The sequence below is a fragment of the Pan paniscus genome, chromosome 6, assembly GCF_029289425.2.
Source record: "Pan paniscus chromosome 6, NHGRI_mPanPan1-v2.0_pri, whole genome shotgun sequence".
Classification (NCBI taxonomy): domain Eukaryota; kingdom Metazoa; phylum Chordata; class Mammalia; order Primates; family Hominidae; genus Pan; species Pan paniscus.
Window position 1 is genome coordinate 28539994 of NC_073255.2, and position 23282 is coordinate 28563275.

Here is a 23282-nt window from a genome sequence, read left to right on the forward strand (position 1 = left end):
CTACTTATATTTCAAGAGATGGATTAAGCGAAAAGAGCTGTACAAAGAAATAAGCCATTTTCTATGCGCCTGTTATATGCAAGGCACTGCACTCCCTTGTCACTTGTTAATTTACAAGAAGACTCGCCGGTCCAGGGAAGGGAGAGGGGAACAGGTGCAAGGTTTGTGGAGGGCGGCAAACTGCACTCCATGTGGCGCGAGGCTGCGCTTGCGGAGATCCGGGTTCTGGTGCCTGGCGCCTGCAGCCAGTAGGGGCGCGCGTCCTGCGCAGTTGCCGCGCGCGGCCTCTTCGGGCTTCAGGCCGGGCCAATCAGGAGGCAGGCGGGAGGGGGCGCGGTACCGGGAGGGAACGGGGCGGGTCGGGCTTCGAGGTCAGCTGGTCCGCAGGGAAGCCTTTGGCTTCCCCACCAGCAATGGAGCGGTTGACGTTGCCTCCTGGCGGCGCGGCGGCGGTGGACGAGTACCTGGAGTACCGGAGGTGAGGCTGTGGCTCCGGGCCTGCCCCCCCGCCGCTCCGAGGGGCCAGGATCCCTGGGCTGGGGGCGCGAGCAGGGGCCCGGCGGGCGTCCGCGGGGGTTCCCGGAATCTGTGCCTGGGCTGTTGGGGGAGGCCTAGATGAATTCCAGTTTAGTCTTTGCCTAATTAAATATTGTAGGGCCACGCGGTTCTATGCAGTGATGAGTCTTCCAATAACATTTAAGAGGTCCCTCTGCTCCCTTCCAAGAAGGATGACTAACTCTAGACTGATACAGAGGTCCAGCTGTTTTTTAAATGGCCATTGAAAACATGCACATCGAGTACTCGGGGCTATAGAAGTTAGCATACATCAAATTAACCCAGTAATTGAGTCAACCGTGAACTTCTGAACGCGCTCCCCACCCCGAGGTGCTGGTTTTAGGAGAAAGGCACGGACTGGTGTTTGGTGTTCTGGAGAAACCCCTTCTGAAACTGGAAACGGAGTCGCTCCTTTGGCCTGAGGACGCGGTTCATTGTCCTGGGTCCTGACCGAGGCTGGTGCACCTGCAGCGACGCCCTCTTTTTCCGCTTCCTGGGGTTTTTGATCGTCCGGAATCTGGGCGGATGGGAAGTCCTGGAGAGGACCGCCTGAGGACGCGGAGTTGGGGCGGGAGGATGTGTGTGTACAAGCGGAGGGGAGACGCTCCAGGCTCCGCCAGGGAGGCCGGAGCGAGCGACAGGGCCTCCTCTGCGGCATCGTGGGTGGCCCAGATAACCCAGAGGTGTGCGCGCAGACGGCCCCCCAGCTGACTGTTCTCCCCTGCTCTGACTGCCCCGTTGGTGTAGTTTTGGGTAACCCTTAGAACTGCCTGGAGATTCTGAGCCAGAAGAATAAGGGCTAGGAGCTTGATGGGGTCAGTTCCCACGCCCGGTTCAGGGTCAGAACAACCACCATCCCGTCCTCGCCCAGAGCAGAGCCGGCTCCTTGAGCCTCCATTTCTCCAGAGCTTTTGCCTGGGAGCAAGTTGCTGGAGCTGGTGTTGACTGATAACTTGGATATTTAGATATGTGAATTGTGGGCCTCCAGTTGACTCTTGCCTAGCTCCGAACATGTTAGGGCAGACCTATATATGTAGTTATTTATTTTATTGAGAAATTATTTAGTTATTTATTTTATTGAGATGGGGTCTGACTCTTTCCCAGGCTGGAGTGCAGTGGCGCGATCTCGGCTCACCGCAATCTCCGCTTCCTGGGTTCAAGTGATTCTCTGCCTCAGCCTCCCGAGTAGCTGGGACTACAGGCGGCCAGCTAATTTTTGTATTTTCTGTAGAGACGGGATTTCACCACGTTGCCCAGGCTGGTCTTGAACTCCTGGACTCAAGCTATCCACCTGCCTCGGCCTCCTAAAGTGTTGGGATTACAGGCCTAGGCCACAGCGCCCGGCTGGGAAATTATTTTTGCAATCGTAAATAACTTGAAACACTTCCCTCTGAAAGAGATTATCAGGTCCTTTACTGACATCAGAATTTTAGAAAAGTGGGGAAAACAGGACTTAAGTGCCTAGATATGAAAAGGTGGGCTGGGAAGGTGGGGTGGGAAGATGAGTCAAAATATGAGTTTAGAAGGAAACAAACTTTCCTTCCGAAGAGTTTTCCTGGATTTGGTCTTGCCTAGGTACTTCGGTGGGAGTCAGTTGGGAGGGGAAGCATGCAGCCTTGTTACTCACACTGTGGGAGGCCCTGACCAGTGTCCTGGCATCACCTGTTAGCTTGTTAGAAAAGCAGAATCTCAGGCCCACTGCAGACCTATTACTATTATTATAATTATTATTATTATTATTATTATTATTATTATTTAGAGTCTCGCTCTGTCACCCAGGCTGGAGTGCAGTGGCACTGTAATGGCTGACTGCAACCTTGACCTCCTGAGCTGAAGCGACTCTCTCTTCTCAGCCTCCTAACTAGCTAGGACTATAGGCATGCATCACCGCACCCAGCTAATTTTAAAATTTTTTGTAGAGATGGGATCTCACTAGGATGCCCAGGCTCATCTTGAGATCCTGGCCTCAAGCAATCCTCCCACCTCAGCCTCCCAAAGTGCTCGTATTACAGGTGTGAGCCACCACACCTGGCTTTATGATGCGTGTGTGTGTGTGTGTGTGTGTGTATATATATTTATTATTATTATTATTATTGTTATTTTTTTTTTTTAGATAGAGTCTTGCTCTGCTGCCCAGGCTGGAGTGCAGTGGCGCTATCTCAGCTCACTGTAACCTCTGCCTCCGCGGAAGTGATTCTCAGTGCCTCAGTTTCCAGAGTAGTTGGGATTATAGGTGCCCACCACCATGCCCTACTAATTTTTGTATTATTGATAGAGACAGGGTTTTGCTATATTGGCCAGGCTGGGCTCGAACTCCTGACCTCAAGTGATCCGCCTGCTTCGGCCTCCCAAAGTGCTGGGATTACAGGCATGAGGCACTGTGCTGTGAGTCTTAATCTGCATTTGAGCAAGATTCCCTGGGGATTCTGTAAGTACAATAAAATTTGAGTTGCACTGGTCTAGAACTTAAATACCAATGACATCTTACTTTTAAAAGATCTTTTAAAGATCCGTATTTATCTTAAGATCTTAATACCTGTTGGTGTTCTTGATAGCTACAAGAAAATGAAATGGCCCAAAATTTATCTCAGAATTAAATGCCCTTTGTTTCTTTACTATTATGTATCTAGATTGTTTATGTAAAGAAGGCGGTTTTGATTATTTCATAGCTTATAAATTGGTTTTTCTTTTTTTCTAATGGCAAGTACATAGAGCAATGGTTTTTATTTTCTACCGCAGCTAAAGGCTTCAAAGTGTGGAAAAAAGCATGTATTGCACAAAAAAGTATGTAGCATTCTGCAAACATCACTTTTTGTGACTTTTCAAGGGGAGTATTTTCAGGGAGAAATGTCTTCAGTTTTGGAAAAACTTCTTTTAATCGTGCTATCTTTTCCTCCAGGGAGGCCAACTCTTAATTTCTTTTCATAGAAATAGTGGGGGCTTAATGTTTTCCCATAATATTTTGGGTTCTTACTTCTGAAATTAACCCATGATAAACTTGATTACCTAACACACAGATGTGGTTGGAGCTTGTGCTGAACCGAGTGTGTATTTAGGTTCCGCATTAGTTTAAACCCCTGGCCAGGGTTTGGAGACAGGTATGGAAATTAGTCATGTTGGCTTCTGCTTTGATGTTTTTTGTACTCTTTCGGGATACATTTTCAAAGGAAGTAAATGTTAGAATTTTGAGCAGTTAAGGCTCTACCTTTAATGAGAGGAATGAGCATCTTTGCTTCAGTATCAAAGGAAAAGCTGAGATGAATATGTGGTGATCCTCTGTCGATAAACCTGGATCAGTAAAGTTGCGTTATGAATTCATTGTCTTTCCTATTTATAACCCTCTTATGTAGGAAGTGGAGGGGAGAAAAGATTTCTTTTCTCACCCATCACTAGGTTCATGGCTGAGACACCTATGTTTCTGGATCAAACCGATAGTTGGGCTGCCTATTCTCGTGGCCCAGTAATGTGATTCAGATGAACTGGGAAAGAAGGGAGATTATTTCTGTAACTGGTTATAGGAAGAAGGCCTGGAAGATATCGCCAGACCAATTCAAAATTACATATGTTTATATGTATATATATGTTTATGTGTAAGTGTGCATTTATCTAAAGACATAAATGATTAACTTCTAATCTATAACTAAGATCTGAGTCCTGAAGACCTTCCTCTGGAGCCTCAGTAAATTTAGTTAATCTAAATGGGTCCAGGTGCTGGGGTGATTACTCTCGTCTTGTCTCCTGCTAAATCATGGAGGTTTGGGGAGTTCCTTCAGACCCCCAGTAAACTTGTTTGTGGAGGTCTGGGGAGTTTCTTCAGACCCCCAGTAAAACTTGTTTAGTCCTAAACGGGTCCTTTAAGAATTCCTTCGTTATGTTGTCATGCTTCAAGGCCCAGGAAAGGCCTGGGCAAACGCTTGGTGGGCTTTTGTTACATTCCAGCCTTTGTATAAGGACCCTGGTTCTATTAGCTTTAATATTTAACTTAACCACTCAGTGAGTGCTGAAACAGTTGTTACGGAGACCTGGCCTGCCACATCTGTAAGAAAAGACAGATTTACAAAATAAAAGCTTACAAATTTATTTAATATTTGCAGTGGCCTGGTCATAGCTCACCCGGAAAATAAATACTCAAAGCTTAAGAGAAATATATATTTTTTGTTGTAGAATTGTTGGTGAGGATGATGGAGGGAAACTTTTTACTCCTGAAGAATATGAAGAATACAAAAGAAAAGTTTTACCTCTGCGCTTACAAAACAGATTATTTGTGAGCTGGCGGTCACCAACAGGGATGGATTGTAAACTTGTGGGCCCAGAGACACTGTGTTTTTGTACACATAGGTAAGATACTTTATTGCAAAGTTTTTTGATAATTAGAAAATAAAAAGCTAAGCATATCTTACTTCTACAAATTGTAATGATTGAGAAACATTTAACAATTGTCCTTTATGTAGTAGAGTAGAAATTATCAGCTGGGGATGGTGGCTCACATCTGTGTTATCCTAGAACTTTGGAAGGCCGAGGCAGGAGGACTGCTTGAGCCCAGGAGTTTAGTCTGCAGTGAGCTATGATTGTGCAACTGCATTCAAGCCTGGGTGACAGAGAGTGAAACCTTGTCTCTTAAAAAACAAAAATTGGCCGAGCTCAGTGGCTAACGCCTGTAATTCCAGCACTTTGGGAGGCCGAGGTGGGTGGATCACGAGGTCAGGAGTTTGAGACCAGTCTGGCCAACATAGTGAAACCCTGTCTCTACTAAAAATACAAAAAATTAGCCAGGCGTGGTGGCACACACCTGTAATCCTAGCTACTTGGGAGGCTGAGGCAGGAGAATTGCTTGAACCTGGGAGGTGAGGTTGCAGTGAGCCGAGATCACGCCACTGCACACCAGCCTGAGTGGCAGTGTGAGACTCTGTCTCAAAATAAAACAAAACAAAACAAAAAACAAAAAAAAACCCCACAAAAATTATCTAAAGGTTTTTAAAGCTATAATTAAAAATTTTCCATCATATCTTATTAGTGCTCATCATGGAGTCTGTCACCTTAAGCAGTTCTCTTGCCATCGGTAAAAATGTTTGGTGGCCCTGTGGCTTTGCCAGGGGTCTTTCAGTTTGACTGGGGAGCAGTCTACCTACATCTCACATCATTGGAGAAAGTAGAGAATGGGTCATCAGATTGAGGAACTACTTTAAGCGTTGCTTGAATTGACCCACACTGATCATGCTGTCCATCTATAAGTATAAACATTTCTCCTCAAATTTACTAATTGCCTTTTATACCTTAAGGATCTGCTGTGTCGATACCTTTCTTTAAACAAACAAGCACACTGCTTTGCATTACAGATGGTCATGTTCCAAGAAAAGTGCCTAAAGGAAAGGAAATAAGTGAGGCTTCAGTTTTTGGCTTGAGTTGTCTGTATCTGAAGTTTGCGTTTTGCTGTGTGTATGCTCTACTTTAAATTTTGCTACCGTCTCACAGTTGTAAAGTTCAGAATACCTAAGCTGCTTCACAGAAAAGTCTCTGAACCTGTTCCATGTTTTCAGGCAGCAACTTTAACTTTCGGTTCCAAGAGGAACCACCCTATTCCGATAGCAATTTCTGGGGCTCTTTCACAGAGACTCTTTGTATAGTTGCTGTTTACAGAGTTGCAGTTTGCCAAAGTTTGTTAGGCAGTTGCTAGGATGAGTAATGTTGTATATAGATTGACTATAAATTTATTTAGCAACTCCAACTAAAAACACTGAGGAGGAATGGAGGATAAGGGATGTGTTGATATCTTTCAGAATTAAAGAGGGGTTTGGTAAGTTTGTGATAGTTTTATAATTTATTCTTACACAAATTTAGTGCCACTTTCTAACCTCTGTATAACTTATACAGCATGAACTTGAACATCAGAATTGATCCAACTCAACTTTTTTTTTTTTTTTTGAGACAGGGTCTTACTCTGTCACTCAGGTTGGAGTGCAGTGGCACGATCTTGGCTCATTGCAGCCTCGACCTCCTGGGCTCAAGTGATCCTTCGACCTCAGCCTCCCAAGTAGCTGGGACCACAGGCGTGTGCCACCACATCCAGCTAATTTTTGTATTTTTTTGTAGAGAAGTGGTTTGGCTTTGTTACCCAGACTGGTCTGGAACTCCTGGGCTTAAGTTATCTGTCTACCTCGGGCTTTCCAAAGTACTCAGATTACACATGTGCGCCACCATGCTCAGCTGACCCAACTCAACTTTGATGGAGAAGTTATTATATTTAGTACCGATCCACTCAGTGAGATTTCTTCCAAACTTTTTCACCCCACTATTAAAGTGGTATATGATTATCAAGGAAAATGGGGGATATATAGAAACATAGAATATATTCTATATACAATATATAGAAGCAGCTCACTACTCAAAGCCAGCTGCTAGTTTTTTTTTTTTTTTTTTTTTTACAATATCTGTATGACTTTTTCTTTTTTTTTCGAGACGGAGTTTCACTCTTGTTGCCCAGGCTGGAGTGCAGTGGCGCGACCTCAGCTCACTACAACCTCTGCCTCGTGGGTTCAAGCGATTCTCCTGCCTCAGCCTCCCTAGTAGCTGGGATTACAGGCATGCACCACCATGCCTGGCTAATTTTGTATTTTTAGCAGAGACGGGATTTCTCCATGTTGGTCAGGCTGGTCTCGAACTCCCAGCCTCAGGTGATCCACCTGCCTTGGCCTTCCAAAGTGCTGGGATTACAGGCGTGAGCCACTGTGCCATTTAACTGTTGTTAAGTATGTGTGTGCATAAAATGCTGAGCCACTTTTTAATGACAGAATCATAGAAATATGTTTCCACATTGTTATGTGCTGATCAAAAACAAGATTTTTAATACCTGCCAGCTAGTCCAGCTAGTCCAGTGGTGTTTATCTGTGTTCTCCGGAGCTGTGAGGGAGCCTTGGGGGTGTGCCAGGTGGAAGGGCAGGTTAGGAGAAGGGGAAACTCTATTCTGTTCTTCCTCTCGCTTTAACCAATTCTGCATTTGTTTTATGTATTGTGGTTCTATAAAAGATTTTATTTGACAAAAGGGTTTCACTGCTAAAATGTTTGAAAACTGTTGTCTAGTAATTTACTTACTGGTTCTCTTATGTCGTGTGGGTGTGTGTATAATGTAGCTGATGTAAGTACTATTGCTAATATTATTGGTATGCATAAAGCTTTTTCTATATATGGAATTATTTTCTTAGGGTATATTTTCCAAAAATGAAACTTCTGGTTCAAAGAATGGACCTTTTCAAGTTTCTTGAAACATTATTAAATAGAATTTGTTCTTTTGTAACACTCTTTTTTTTTTTTTTTTGAGACAGAGCCTCGCCTGTTGCCCAGGCTGGAGTACAGTGGTGCCATCTCAGCTCACTGCAACCTCTGCCTCCTGGGTTCAAGGGATTCTCCTGCCTCAGCCTCCCGAGTAGCTGGGACTACAGGCATACACCACCATGCTGGGCTAATTTTTGTATTTTTAGTAGAGATGGGGTTTTCATCATGTTGCCCAGGTTGGTCTCGAACTCCTGAGCTCAAGTGATCCACCTGCCTTGGCCTCCCAAAGTGCTGGGATTACAGGCATGTGCCACAGGCTCCTGGCCCTTTCGTAACACTCTTGATAGCTTTGTGTATTACATATAGTTTTTAAAAACTTTGACTCTTTTTGCTAAGTTAAAATGGTATCTCATTTTAATTTGCATTTCTTTTTTTTTTCTTTTGAGACGGAGTCTTTCTCTGTTGCCCAGGATGGAGTGCAGTGGCGTGATCTCGGCTCACTGCAAGCTCCGCCTCCCGGGTTCACACCATTCTCCTGCTTCAGCCTCCCAAGTAGCTGGGACTACAGGTGCCCACCACCACGCTCAGCTAGTTTTTTGTATTTTTAGTAGAGACGGGGGGTTTCACCGTGTTAGCCAGGATGGTCTGGATCTCCTGACCTCGTGATCTGCCCGCCTCGGCCTCCCAAAGTGCTGGGATTACAGGTGTGAGCCACCGCAACCGGCCTTTAATTTGCATTTCTTTGATTAATATTGAGAATAATAAATTTAGTATTTTACTGAATATCACCTATGAGAAGAAAGTGAGTGATCTATTTAAGAAAATTACAATACTATAAGAAGGAGCTTTGGCTTTCAAAAATATTGATAATTTATTTTGAAGTCAAAAGTTATATTAAAATAAATTACATCAACACACGTTTATTGAATATATTTCTATTTTAAGTAGCAAACATGCAAATAAATTTAAGTAATGCACTTTGACAAAAATAACATTGGTAAAGAACTTTTTCTTTTCTTTTTTTTTTTTTTTTTTGAGACGGAGTTTCGCTCTTGTTGCCCAGGGTGGAGTGCAATGGTACGATCTGGGCTCACTGCAACCTCTGCCTCCTGGGTTCAAGCAGTTCTCCTGCCTCAGCCTCCTGAGTAGCTGGGGTTACAGGCATGTGCCACAACGGCCAGCTAATTTTTTATTTTTAGTAGTGACGGGGTTTCTCTGTATTGGTCAGGCTGGTCTCGAACTCCCGACCTCAGGTGATCCGCCCGCCTCAGCCTCCCAAAGTGCTGGGATTACAGGCATGAGCCACTGCGCCCGGCCTGAACTTTTTCATACTCTCAGGCTGTGCTTCTCTATTAAGGAATCTGTAGAGGTAAGTGTTTTAAGGAAATTATATAATTATTCTTTGTATTGCTGTGAAACAGCTTCTTAAATAACTGAAAATAGAAATCTAAAAGAGTAAAGATTTCCTCTGACCAAAGCAACATAGGTGATACAAGTACTATATGTAGGAGAGTTTATTTTCACCTTACTATGAAGAATAGTAAAGCAATAATAATTAAAAAATCATATCTGCCTTTAATATAATAGAAATTGTAATTTTTGATAATACCTGTATTGTGTTTATATTTCTCTCTCTTTCTCCTTTTTTAGGTATAAACAACATAAAACTGACTTGGAAACGATTCCTCAGCAGCGCCCCATTGATCTGCCCTGCCAAGTGACTGGCTGCCAGTGCAGGGCTTACCTTTATGTCCCCTTGAATGGTAGCCAGCCCATTCGCTGCAGGTGCAAACACTTTGCTGATCAGCACAGTGCTGCGCCTGGCTTTGCATGCAATACATGTGAGTTATATTATTATAAACACATAAACTCAGAATGTTTATATGTCTTCCTTGAATATTTAACGTGCTTTTTTACTGGTTGTAGAGTTAATATTCAGTTGTATTAGTTGTAGAGTTAATATTCAGTTATGGCGTTAATATTAAACAACTAAGTAGAATTCATTGGATAGATACTCTAAGATTTCATTTTTGTGGAAGAACTCAGAGTTAATGGTATGCTTGATAATCATAAACCCTCATCTCATATAGTTCAGATAATTTAAGTAATAGTAATGGATTTTAAAGAATTGCCAGATGTGATCTGATTCAAATTTTTGAATATGGGAGTTGAATCAACTAAATTCTATTCATAGATTTTAAAAAAGCATTTTATAAGTCAAAAAACTTTTATGGTTTGCTGATAGATTAACATAGCATGATCATTTTAATGCTTTGTGTGCAGTAATACCCTTACCTTAATACCTGTACCCAAATTCCAACCTCTACCCCCTTTGCCCTTACACTGGATCATCCATTCAACTAGGTAGAGTGCTAGTCCATTAGTTTCCTTCAGGACATAGTCAATCCAGTTGTTGTTATAGTAGTTTGAGTTGAAATCTTATGGTGAAGTATGTAATAAAACATTTTTAATGACAGTGGCAGGAATAAATGTTTCATTGGCTGAATATGGAAGTAGTTGGAGAAAACTGATTTATTTATATGCCTTGGTTCATATATATATATATATATATGTATTTTTTTTTTTTTAATGGAGTTTTGCTCTTGTCACCTAGGCTCTTGTCACCAGGAGTGCAGTGGTATGATCTTGGCTCACTGCAGCCTCTGCCTCCAGGGTTCAAGTGATTCTCCTGCCTCAGCCTCCCAAGTAGCTGAGATTATAGGTGCCCGCCACCACGCCCGGCTAATTTTTGTATTTTTAGTAGAGACGGGGTTTTGCCATGTTGGTCAGGCTGTTCTCAAACCCCTGACCTCAAGTGATCTGCCCGCCTCGGCCTCCCAAAGTGCTGGGATTCCAGGCGTGAGCCACCGTGCCTAGCTGTTCCCATGTATGTTTGTCAGAGGTGTGAATGGGTAAAGATTTTGTTAATGGTATATTCTGGCCTCCATCACAATGTGGCTTGATTTTTTTATACAATGACTTTTCTAAGATGTAATTCACATGTCATACAATTAACCTATTTAAAATGTGCAGTTTAATGATTTTTAATATATAATCAGCATGAATGTTGTGTAACCACCAGCACAATACATTTCAGAACATTTTTCTCACCCCAAAAAGAAACTCCATATTCACTAGGAGTCCTTCCTTACTTTTCTCTCTCCCCAGCCCTAGGCAACCCATAATCTACTTTCTGTTTCTGGATTTGCCTATTCTGGACATTTTATATAAATAGAATCATAGAATATGTGGTCTTTTGTGACTGGCTTTTTTCATTTAGCATGATGTTTTCATGATTCATCCATGTAGCCTATATCAATACTTCTTTCCTTTTTATTGCTGAGCAAGATTCCACTACACCCTTTCTGTGTCTACAGGTTGGCCTTCTAATTTGGCTTTTATGGGGAGTTGATCTGTAGGAAGATTTCTACATTATCTCTTCACCTGGTCCTGGCCACCGGGCTGTCCCCGCCATGCCTGCTTATAATTCAGTTTTTGAGGAGAGGGTCTGCATTACCTGGCTCTTCAATTTCTTTTAGTCCTTGTTGTGTTTTGCAGTTTTTTTTTTCTGTGTTGTATCTGGTTACTACTTTGGCATGTTTTAGAAGTAAGAACAGTGGCTAGGAAGGAGTTCAGTGGCTGGAGGTAAGAGTTACAGGGGCCAGAGGATCTAGATTCAGCTGGCTTTTGCCAGGCTAAGTGTCTTTAGGGTAGACAACATAGTACCTTTAAGAATTTAACTCCCTTTACATCTTGATTCAGGTTCCAAGTGTTCAGGATTCCATAGCTGCTTCACTTGTGCTTGTGGTCAGCCTGCATATGCCCATGACACAGTAGTGGAAACTAAGCAAGAAAGATTGGCTCAGGGAAAACCAGTGGGACAGGACATTCCTTATGCAGCCATGGGAGGATTAACTGGTTTCAGCTCGCTGGCGGAAGGCTACATGCGGCTAGATGACAGTGGGATTGGTAAGTGATACTATATGAAATGTGAGCCCATTGTATTGTTTTTATGTGTGCTAACAATAGTGAAGCCTTATATTTGTTAAGCAATTTATAGTATTTTTCTTTCAGAAAACATTCTCTCATTTGATTTTTATTTTTTAAAAGAGGTTTTTAAAATTTTTGTTTTATTTTTTATTTTTTCAGACCTATTTAGTATCCATAAAAGAGGTTTTATTGCTGCTATACAATGTATTGTCATTATAGAATTTAGAAAGCACGTGGCAGAGATCATTCCCATCCCAGTACTTGTACTCAAATTTGAATCTGCATCTCCATTGTTTGTAATAGCTGAATAATATTTATTTTATTTGATATGATATAGTTTACCTGTTACTCTACTGTATGTAACTTATGCTATTATATCCATTTCATTTTGGAAACAATAGGTTTATGTTCATGTGTGTATATGAACATACGTGTATATACATCTAATCACTTCTGTAGTAAAATATGTATATATGTGTGTGCACACACATATATCTTCTTGCATACATATATGTTGTAAATAATGTAGGGAAAGTTTAATAGGATCTATTCGAAACTATTAAAGGTAGATGGATCCTTCTGAGAGCTGAGTGGGACTGGGGAGCAGAATGTGTTCCCTGTCTACTTGAAACACACGTGTGTAAGTTTTTTTTTTCTTTTTTACAACAAGCATGTATTTTTTCATTTAAAAATTACATAAATACAAGTGTATATTTTCTTTTCTTTTCTTTTTTTTGAGACGGAGTTTTGCTCTTCCTGCCCAGGCTGGAGTGCAATGGCGCGATCTCGGCTCACTGCAACCTCCGCCTCCTGGGTTCAAGCGATTCTCCTGCCTCAGCCTCCCGACTAGCTGGGATTACAGGCATGCACCACCACGCCCGGCTAATTTTGTATTTTTATTAGAGATGGGGGTTTCTCCATGTTGGTCAGGCTGGTCTCGAACTCCTGACCTCAGGTGATCCGCCTGCCTCAGCCTCCCAAATTGCTGGGATTACAGGGTTCAGCCACCACGCCAGGCCCATACGAGTGTATATTTTCTTGTAAAAGATTCAAACAATAGAAATTAAGTGGAAAAAAAAAAAAAGAAATTAAGTGCAAAGCACCCTTGAATACTTCTCTTTGTCTGATTCTTTCCCCGAGGGTAATTTGCTATCATCAATTAATTTTTCTCTTTAACATACAATTTTACTATTTACTTTTTAATTTTTAAAAATTATTTGTATTTATTGTTTAAGAGATAGGGTCTTGCTATGGTGGTTGGCTAGGTTTGAACTCCTGGGTTCAAGCGATCCTCCAGTCTCAGTCTTCCTAGTAGCTGGTATTACAGGCATGCATCACCATACCTGGCTTTACTTTTTTTTTAACTTAGAAAAATGTGAAGGCCTATTGTGTCAGGACACACAAGTCTACTTCATTCTTTTTAACTGCTGTATGGTATTCCACACTGTAGATAAAGCAGTTTATCTAACCATTTCCTTGTTCATGGCATTTAGATTTCCATCTTTGAATTTGTCTGCCTGTATCCTTGCATGAATTTGACTCTAAGGTAGATACAGAGAAGTAAAACTATTGGAGTGTGTTAACCTGTAAAATTCTAATACATTCTGCCAGAATGTCCTCCAAAAACGCTCTGCTTGTTTTTACATCCTCTACTGATGCTTTAACTTGCCTGTTTCCTCACATTTAGGCTAATCATTGATATTATTAAACTTGATTTTTTTGCCAGTCTGACATGTGAAATTGTTATTGTTGTTTCAATTTGATTTCCCTGGTTATTAGTGAGATAGGGATCTTTTCATATTTATTGGCCATTTCACTTTCTGTGAATTGCCTATTCATATCCCTTGCTCATTTTTTTTTGTTTTTATCTTTTGTCATTGACTTATAGGAAGTCTTTTTATATATTCTGTATTTTTTTGTTATTTATTTTGCAAACATTTTCTCCCAAGCTATCATTTGTCTCTTAATTTTTTTTCTTTATAGTTTAGAAATTTTGGAGACAGTCCTTTCCTATTTCAGTTTTATAAATATATTCTCCTGCATTTTATTTTAATACTTTTTTATGTTTAGCTTTTTCATATATCTGTAATTTATTTTTTGTGAAAGTGTGAGGTAGATGTTTCTAACTTCAGTTTTTGTCTAAATTGATGGCCAGTTATTCAAGCACCATTCTTGCCCAAATCATTTGAAACTCTACCATATTCTTTATTTTTATTTTTATTTTACTTTAAGTTCTGGGATACATGTGCAGAACATGCAGGTTTGTTACATAGGTATACATGTGCCATGGTGATCTGTTGCACCTATCAACCCATCATCTAGGTTTTAAGCCCTGCATGCATTAAATATTTGTCCTAATGCCCTCCCTCCACTCGCCTCGCACCCTCTGACAGGCCGCTGTGTGTGATGTTGCCCTCCTTGTGTCCATGTGTTCTCACTGTTCAACTCCCACTTGTGAGTGAGAACATGCGGTGTTTAGTTTTCTGTTCCTGCATTAGTTTGCTGAGAATGATGGCTTCCAGCTTCATCCATGTCCCTGCAAAATACATGAACTCATTCTTTTTTATGGCTGCATAGTATTCTGTGGAAACTACCATATTCTGTCATATTCTCCATTTTGTACCATTGGCCCATTTGTCTATCCTGTGCCAGTATTATATATTTATGTAATATATATTTTTTATGATCGCTTCCTGGTGTGTCATGATATTTGATATGGTAAATTCCTCCTGTTTGTGATTGTTTTCAAGATTGTCTTGATATTTTTGTGCATTTTCTCTTCTAGGTAATTTTATAACTAGCTTGTTAAATTTCATAAGTAAATTCTTTTGCAGTTTTATGGGTGCATAATTGTGTTAGGCTCAAGCAACAGCTAAAGAAAACCCAACTACCAGTGTCAAAACATAATGATGATGATGATCATGTTTGATGACGGCAGCTTTGTACTACCAGCAGTTGTTTGAACCACATCACATATATTACTTCACTTAATCCTCACAACTCTGTGAGTTAGATTATTATTCCTATTTTACAGATGAGGATACGCAGCACAGAGAAGTAAAATAAGTTGCTAAATGTTATTCAACTAGGAAGTAGCAGGGTTGGGTTCAACCTGAAGATTTCTGTGGGCTCCCCAGTCTGCTACATTGTTGGCTATTTGTGTACAGCCACTATGTTGTTTTCATTACTGCAGCTTTATAATAAATAAATTAGTTAATATTTATGACTTCATTTTATTGCTTCAGAATTTTCCTGACCTGTTCTTATGTTTTAATTCTTTCAGAACTTTGGCATCATTTTGTTAAGGTATTATAAACTCTGTTATTTTAATTGAGATCACATTGAATATGTAGATGAATGTAGAAATAATTTTTTTTTTAAAGATGGGGTTTTGCTTTGTTTCCCAGGCTGGACTGCGGTAGTATGATTATAGCTCACCGCAGCCTTGAACTCCTGGGCTCAAGCAGTCCTCCCACCCAACCTCCCGAGTAGCTGTGCCTGTGGGCGCATGCCAGTATGCCTGGCTAATATTTTACATTTTATATTTTTTTTAGAGACAGAGTCTTACTATGTTGCTCAGGTTGGTCTCAAATTCCGAAGGTCAAATAATCCTCCCACCTCAGACTCCTGAGTAGCTGGGACTACAGGTGTGAGCCACCATGTAGAATTGATATTTTTCAATATTGTCTTTTCATTTATTTGTCATCTGTGCAGCTAAGTGGAATTCTGAAGTTGTTTTCCCAGAAGTCTTGCACAATCTTATTAAGTTTATTTCTAGGTATTTAACTTTTTTTTGAGATGGAATCTTGCTCTGTCTCCCAGGCTGGAGTGCCTTGGCTCACTGCAATCTCTGCCTCCTGGGTTCAAGTGATTCTCCTGCCTCAGCCTCCTGAGTAGCTGGGATTACAGGCGCATGCCACCATGCCCAGCTAATTTTTGTATTTTTAGTAGAGGCGTGGTTTCACCATGTTGGCCAGGCTGGTCTTGAACTCCTGACCTCAGGTGATCTGCCCGCCTCGGCCTCCCAAAGTGCTGGGATTACAGGTGTAAGCCACTATTCCTGGCCAATTTTTTTTCATTGGTATCATATATGAGATTTTTTCTTCTATTATATCTTCTTACTGATTATTATTTGTTTATAAAAAAGCAAAAGTGTTTCATTGCTTTTGTTACCATTCTTATTACTTAGAGTTTTTACTCAATTTTTAGTTTATTTTATAAAAATAATGTTTTTTCCTCTTCCTTTCCAATATTTGTGACTCTTCTTATTCTTGACTAGTCAAAATGGCTAGTACTTCCAGAACAATGCTGAATAATGGTGGTAGCTGGCATCTTTGCCCTTTAGAGACCTCTAGTATTTTAACACTAAGTATCTTCAAGGTATAGTCATGTGCCACTAAATGATGGGGATACATTCTGGAAAATGCATTGTTAGTTGATGTTCGTTATGTGAACATCATAGAGTGTACTTACATAAACCTAGATGGTAGAGCATACTACATACCTAGCTACATGGTATAGCCTTTTGTTCCTAGGCAACAAACTTGTTCATCATGCTACTGTACTGAATGCTGTAGACAATTGTAACACAATGGTGAGCATTTGTATGTCTAAATTTTTCTAAATATAGAAAAGGTACAGTAAAAATATGGCATAAAAATAAAATAGGCCGTGTGCAGTGGCTTATGCCTGTAATCCCAGCATTTTGGGAGGCTGAGGCAGGCAGATCGCTTGAGCCCAGGAGTTTGAGACCAGCCTGGGCAACATGGCGAAACCCTGTCTCTACAAAAATACAAAAAATTAGCTGGGCCTGGTATTGTGTGTGTGCCTGTAATCCCAGCTACTTGGTGAGGGCTGAGGTGAGAGGATCACCTGAGCTTGGGATGCAGAGGTTGCAATGAGCTGTGATGGCACCATTGCCCTCCAGCCTGGGTGACAGAGTAAGACCCTGCCTCAAAATAAATAAATAAAATGTTACACTTTTATAGGGCAGCTCTGTTACAATCTTATGTGGCCACCATTGTATATGCAGTCCATTGTTGACCAAAATGCCTTATGTAACACATGATTTCATAGGGAAAGAAAGCCTGTTCCTTTTGGTCAATGAAAGAAGGTGGGGTGAAGAAAGGTGAGAGTAAGGAGAGGAAATATAAGAGGTTTTTGTTCTGATTTCAGGTATAGAGGAACCTAGGGACAGAGGGACTCCAGATTATTAGCCATGTAGATACCTAGACCAAGGAAACCTCTTGCTGGAATTTGGTTCCTTTTTGATGTGGAAGGAGTCCATAATTCCCAGCTCTCTGGGGGTGTGGGAAGCAGCTGACCTGTGAGTCAGTGGGCCAGTCATGCATCTATCATAGCAGGGGGCAGAGCTGGAGGTGGGTTCCCTAAGCTGGGGGACTCAATAGAGGAAGTGACAGGTATTGAGGGAGTCTGTACTTATATTGGGAGCAAGCATGAGGCTACCAGGCCCTATCAAGCTGAGAGACCAACTTATTAAATACAAGTTGAGCATTTGAGATCAGTAGCACATGCAGCCGCCAGAGGGCAGCACAAGGACGTGCGTGGGCCAGAGCCCCTTCTCCCATGTTCCCACATGCCCCATGGAAACCACTGGGGCTAGGAGAGGGGAGAGACAGAGCAATCGTCCCACACTGTTTATGTTATAAGATGGGGCTAACTTCTAACCCAATTAGGACCACCTGTGGTGTAGAGATGGCAGTGTAGGGGAAAGGTGGTGGTTTGTGAAGAAGATAGAGCAGCTATATATTTTCTCTGCAACTTCCTTCCTTTTGGTCCAAAAGTCAATGTATTTAGCAATTAGTCTTTGTAGTTTATGGTTTGGAGTTGTGGATGTTTCCTCATTTCATTGAAGAAGGTACTGTCTTCTTTATTTTTCATACTTTGTTTTTAGATGGTTTCCTAGTACGGAATAGAGTAAAAATACACTTATTCTACCCTTTTCAGCCAGAGGTTCCTTATTGTGAATGTCTTGCTTTTGATAGTGTTTTATAACTATTATATATTAGGGTTTTGAACTTCTATGCTAACATAGGTACATAATATTCTTTTTTTCTGTGAAAAAGTTCTCAGAAATGTGCAGAATACTTTTACCCATTTGCTTTTACTTTATATGTCAGACAAAAATCTAAATAAAAAGAGTCTCACAGTGTTGCCCAGGCCGGATCCAGTGAAGTGATGTAATCATAGCTCACTGCAGCCTCAAATTCCTGGGCTCAAATGATCTTCCTGCTTTACCCTTCCAAGTAGGTAGGGCTACAGGCACACACCACCATGTCCAACTAATTTTTGTATTTTTTTTTTTTTTGGTAGAGATGGGGTCTCCCTATGTTACCAAGACTGGTCTTGAACTCCTGGCCTCAAGTAATCCGATTGCTTTGGCTTTCCAAAGTGTTGGCATTACAGGCATGAGCCATTACACCCAGTCTAAATTTTTTTTTTTATAGAAAGAATTTCTAATAATTCTGCTGAGGTTCCAATTTATTTTACATTAGAAGTAATAACTTGTTTGTATCCCTGTAAATATTTAATTTTTATTCTCCATGTATTGTTTTCTCAGGTGCACCTTCAGTTGAATTTTTAGAATCTCCCATTACGGCAGTAGACAGCCCATTCCTAAAAGCATTTCAAGCATCATCTAGTTCTTCTCCAGAAACGTTAACAGATGGTAATGAAATGAAGTTTAGAACTGTTTTTGGATGTAGTAAATTGGAATATGGAGCTTTGATTTGTTTTCTAGGCGTCTCTCTTTTTTCATTATTACGATAATTTAACTTCAAGTTAAGCTATCATTTTACTTTCTTTTATGTAAGCCACACACTGAGAAAAAGCAAGCAACTTCATTTTGTATTGGGAAAAATAGCTAACTCCAAGAATGTCGCGGATTCTGATACTACTATAATTTGAAGTTTTAAACCTTGTTCTGGTACATGCTGTTGCTCTGGTGTTTGAATAAGAGGGCCTTCTGGCGGCCTAATTGCCTTTGGGTTTTCCCAAAGAGGCGTAATCCAGTGATAACCATAGGTTAGCAGGGTTTTATCATTTATAAATTAAGAGCAAGTAGAATTCATTTTTAAGCACCAGTATTCTATATTTTCCTTACTGAAAACAGGAAGAATGAATTTGTATGACTTATTAGGTATTTAACATTTAGTATTTTAGAATATTTTAAAATGAGAATTTTCTTTATCTGTATTTTCATACACCTAGACGTTCCCCACAGGGATTTTAAGGCTGCTTGCCTTAAAACATACACCTTAGTACATAATGATAAAATATATATACAAGTAAGAAGCCAAGAAAAGGACACAGCTGTGGCAGCTTTCAAGGTTGATGTAATTGCTTTGTTTAAACTTCAGTTTTGACTGAGTTTAGTGGCAGCCAAGACACAGAGGAAAGTGCAGTCAATTAAATGCTTTTCTTTATTAGACAGGAGGAAGCCCGAGTTCCTCAGTGCTGATGAATCTTACACCAATGCTGGAATTTTTTTTTTTTTTTTTTTTAAGACAAGTTCTCTCTCTGTTGTCCAAGCTGGTGTGCAGTGGTGTGATCATGGCTCACTGTTACCTTGAACTCCAGGGCTCAAGTGATCTTCCTGCCTCAGCCTTCCACATAGCTAGGAGTACAGGTGTGCCCCCACACCTGGGTAATTAAAAAAACTTTTTTTGCAGCAGCAGCAGCAGCAGGGTCTTGCTATGTTGACTAGGCTGGTCTCAAACTCCTGGCCTCAAGCTAGCCTCCTGCCTCAGCTTCCCAAAGCACTAGGATTATAGCTATGTGTCACTGCTCCTGGCCTGGCATGCTGGATTTTAAGTCAGTATAGTGACCCTCAGTGATTAGTGACCAAGGTAAAAGCTTTTTTTCAGCAAATATAGCAGACAGTTGCTTGTTTCTGATAGTCACCTTTTCCTTTTTTTTTTTTTTTTTTTTTTTTTGAGACAGAGTCTTGCTCTGTTACCCAGACTGGAGTATAGTGGTGTGATCTTGGCTTACTGCAACCTCCACCTCCCTGGCTCAAGTGATCTCTCACCTCAGCCTCCTGAGTAGCTGGGACTATAGGAATGCACCACCATGTCCAGCTAAATTTTGAATTTTTTGTAGAGACAGGGTTTTGCCATGTTGCCCAGGCTGGTCTCGAACTCCTGAGTTCAAGCAATCCACCTGCCTCCACCTCCCAAAGTGCTGGGACTACAGGCGTGAATCAGTGCACCTGGCCTGATAGTCACCTTTGAAGAGTTGTGATATACCATTTTACTAGATAAATGGTAATATGCCATTATAATGCAACTCAATGTAGATGAGTCTGGAAGAGGCTGGGCTCAAATAGTCCCACATGATCCAGGGATAGACCCAGAGTTTCCAGAGGAATGGGTGGATAACACTTATTCAAATAAGAATCCCTTCTTACTCTTCTCAATGAGACTTTTGTCAAAGATAGTCAACAGACTGTAGCTGTACTCTGTGGTGATTGTCTGGAGTTACATGTTGCTGATTGAGGGTGAATTCATATGCTTTAGAAACTAGAAGCGCAAGTGTTCAGGTTGCTAGTCTGCTTTGGAAATGAAGGGACCCAGTGAAGACCTTCACTCGCAACGAAGGTATACTTTTCTATGAAATTAGGCTCTTGGGCTACCTACCAAGAAAACCAGATGTTTTCCTACTGAAGCAATTTAAAAAGTTCCTTTCAGCATATAAATTAGTGCTTGATCCATTTTACAAAGTGAGTACCGTAAAAAATGGATAAAATAGTTAAGTTTTGAAAGATTTTGAAGCAGGTACTATCATTACTTATGGTTGCCTATACCAAGCCTCAATAATTACTTTTGTGCATTATCTCAAAGTGTAACATGGATTTCTAGTTATAAAATGTAAAAAGTAGTTGGACAAAACTAAGTGTACTCTTATACGGAATAGCTGTATGGTGCTATTTAATATGAACTGTGGAATATTTGGAGAATGTTTGCTAGTGAAAAACACTTTTGTCCTGTGATGCCATTCTCTCTAAAAGAGAATGAGGTAGTAGGACCAATTATTCATTTAGGCCATTTTTGGTTTGAAAAATAAAACATTATCACCGAGCAGGAGAAAACTTTTCTTTCTTTTATTTCAGGGGAATATGTAATGATATAAATACATTACTTAGATTTTTTTCCTTGTTAGTAGGTACAAGTAGTCAAGTTTCTTCGTTAAGGAGACCTGAAGAGGATGATATGGCTTTCTTTGAAAGACGATACCAGGAAAGGGTAGGTTTTTGAGGAAATTCACTTGCATTAAGCATTTATTTGTAGCAAAAGCACTAGAATGATTATACATTGAATGTGGAACATCCTTGAAAATAATTTATAAAGTCTTTACTTACAGTTGGTGTTAGGCCTTGAGGCTTATTAGAATACACAGAAACAGGGCTAAAGAATAACATGATATTTAATACACTGGTTGATTTATGAAGGCCATAAAGATTGGATAAATATGCAGATAAAATTGTCGGTAATAAACATCAATATCAGCAGATTTGTAAATTATATGTATCTTTAATTCCTTTTTTTATACATGTACCTTTATTTTTTATTTAAAAATATTTGCCAAATAAAGATAGAATATATTTTGAATTCTTTTTTTTTTTTTTTTTGAGACGGAGTCTTGGTCTGTCGCCCAGGCTGGAGTGCAGTGGCGCTATCTCGGCTCACTGCAATCTCTGCCTCCCGGGTTCACGCCATTCTCCTGCCTCAGCCTCCCGAGTAGCTGGGACTACAGGCGCCCACCACCACGCCCAGCTAATTTTTTGTATTTTTAGTAGAGACGGGGTTTCACTGTGTTAGCCAGGATGGTCTGGATCTCCTGACCTCGTGATCCACCCACCTCAGCCTCGCAAAGTGCTGGGATTACAGGCATGAACCACCGCGCCTGGTGCCTATTTTGAATTCTTAATATGTATTATTTATTCTTCTTAGAGGCTTTTAGGTGTATCCGGACTCGTTAAAATTACCCGATACACATCTGGGCACAGTGGCTGCTTTTTTGCTTTAACTACAATGGAGGAGGAAAAGACTTTCAGAAAGGTAACTGTGGGAATATAGAAACCAGAATTATAGAAAACTATCCTTAAAGCAGTTCACGTTCCAGAGAGAATCCAGCTGGATTAGGTGCATTATGTAACTCTGTAGGGAATGTGCATAGGCTGGATGTAAGTTTAGTCATTTTAAGCACTTGTAATTTTAGTGGCAATTGAAATTAATTTTTTTCTCTAAAGCAATATTCATATATTACTTTTATTAAAATGCTTCTGTAAAATTAAAATAAAACCATCTGAAAATGTGTAATTATGTCCCTTTAACAGATTTTGGCTTTAGTATTTAGCTGCTTAATAACTGTGGAATGGCTGTGACATGAATCTGAATGAGTTTTCTGCAAGTTTTTTTTCTTTAGAATGGTTTACAAGTTATTATATCAATAAATATATTAAATTTACAGATGAAAATGGAAAAGGCTGCTAAGTGGAAAGGAAAAGCTCCATTGCCATCAGCTACAAAACCTTCATGAAGACTATTGGAGAAATTAAAACCATCATCCAAGTATCTTTTTCATGTTTATTTAAATGTAATAATACAGTTCATTTTTCCTGAAATTATTTACTTTTTTTTTTACTGTATAAATGTCTTTTGGGATGTTTCCTTAATTTATTTAAATAACTAAAAATGCCTATTACTTTTGTCAAAACTCATAATTTACTACTTTGTATGTATCTTTCTTTCTCCTGACAAATGAGGTTATTTTATATGAGTCTGTCTGAGAGTACAGTAAATGTTTTTAGTACATAATAATTTAACTGTTTCAGGTATTTAAAAAATTAAAGATATTATCAAGGGTTTTGGACAAATATATGAGCCATTTTTTTGTCATTCAAAATAGTAAGTTAAAAACAAGAGAACAAAACAAAAAAATAGTTAAAATCATTAATTTTTTTATTTTTCAAACTTTGTAATGTTATGTTTTTAAATAAAAACTATCTTAAAATTTTACAACCATTTTCTAGTGATATTACTGATTTTTTTTTCAATCTTTCTCAGGCTGAAGATATCTACTGATTTTTATGTTGTGTTGTCAACTACCCATTGTCTATAACTGTACTGGACACATCTTGTGTGCCACTGCAAATCCTCTTGGCCCCATTTCTTACTCCATTACTGCTATGGAACACTTTCCAGCAGGCTTCTGATAGCAGAAGCCATTTGATGGCACCTTGTCTTGGGCGCATGTCACGGCTCTCTTGCTTCCTTCTGCAGGGATCTTCTGACACTGTGGCTTGGGATGCCCACTAGAACCCCACTGTATGATACATATGCAGCCCAAAGATGTTGGGAAGCTAGTGACTTTGGGGCCACTCTTGATTAATGGGAGGTGGAAGCCCAATAGATAAGTGCTCTCCCGTCTGTTGGGAAGACAATTCT

At 40.2% G+C, this 23282-nt stretch overlaps 1 protein-coding gene across 11 annotated transcripts; it reads left to right on the forward strand.

Annotated features, from left to right (window-relative positions):
• Positions 1-262: 262 nt before the first annotated feature.
• FAM221A (family with sequence similarity 221 member A) lies at positions 263-22859 on the forward strand. 11 transcript variants are annotated; one of them, XM_008960040.3, is made up of 8 exons: positions 274-478; positions 4720-4893; positions 9475-9665; positions 11587-11793; positions 18395-18502; positions 20995-21077; positions 21786-21893; positions 22306-22859. In XM_008960040.3, exons 1-8 carry the CDS (start codon positions 414-416, stop codon positions 22372-22374), a joined length of 1005 nt encoding a protein of 334 aa, XP_008958288.2. In that variant the 5' UTR covers positions 274-413; the 3' UTR covers positions 22375-22859. The 11 variants fall into 11 exon arrangements, with proteins under 11 accessions (XP_003807981.2, XP_008958288.2, XP_034819702.1 ...); XM_034963811.2 differs by having other exon boundaries at positions 321-478; positions 20998-21077; XM_003807933.3 differs by lacking the exon at positions 21786-21893 and having other exon boundaries at positions 263-478.
• The last annotated feature ends 423 nt before the right edge of the window (positions 22860-23282 follow it).

Bases quoted from the DNA above. Each gene is read 5' to 3' on its own strand.
- FAM221A (XM_008960040.3), top strand. From the start codon at position 414: ATGGAGCGGTTGACGTTGCCTCCTGGCGGCGCGGCGGCGGTGGACGAG. The intron at 18,503-20,994 runs GTAATGAAATGA...TTTCCTTGTTAG, and splicing joins TCCAGAAACGTTAACAGATG to TAGGTACAAGTAGTCAAGTT. The intron at 21,078-21,785 runs GTAGGTTTTTGA...TATTCTTCTTAG, and splicing joins AAAGACGATACCAGGAAAGG to AGGCTTTTAGGTGTATCCGG.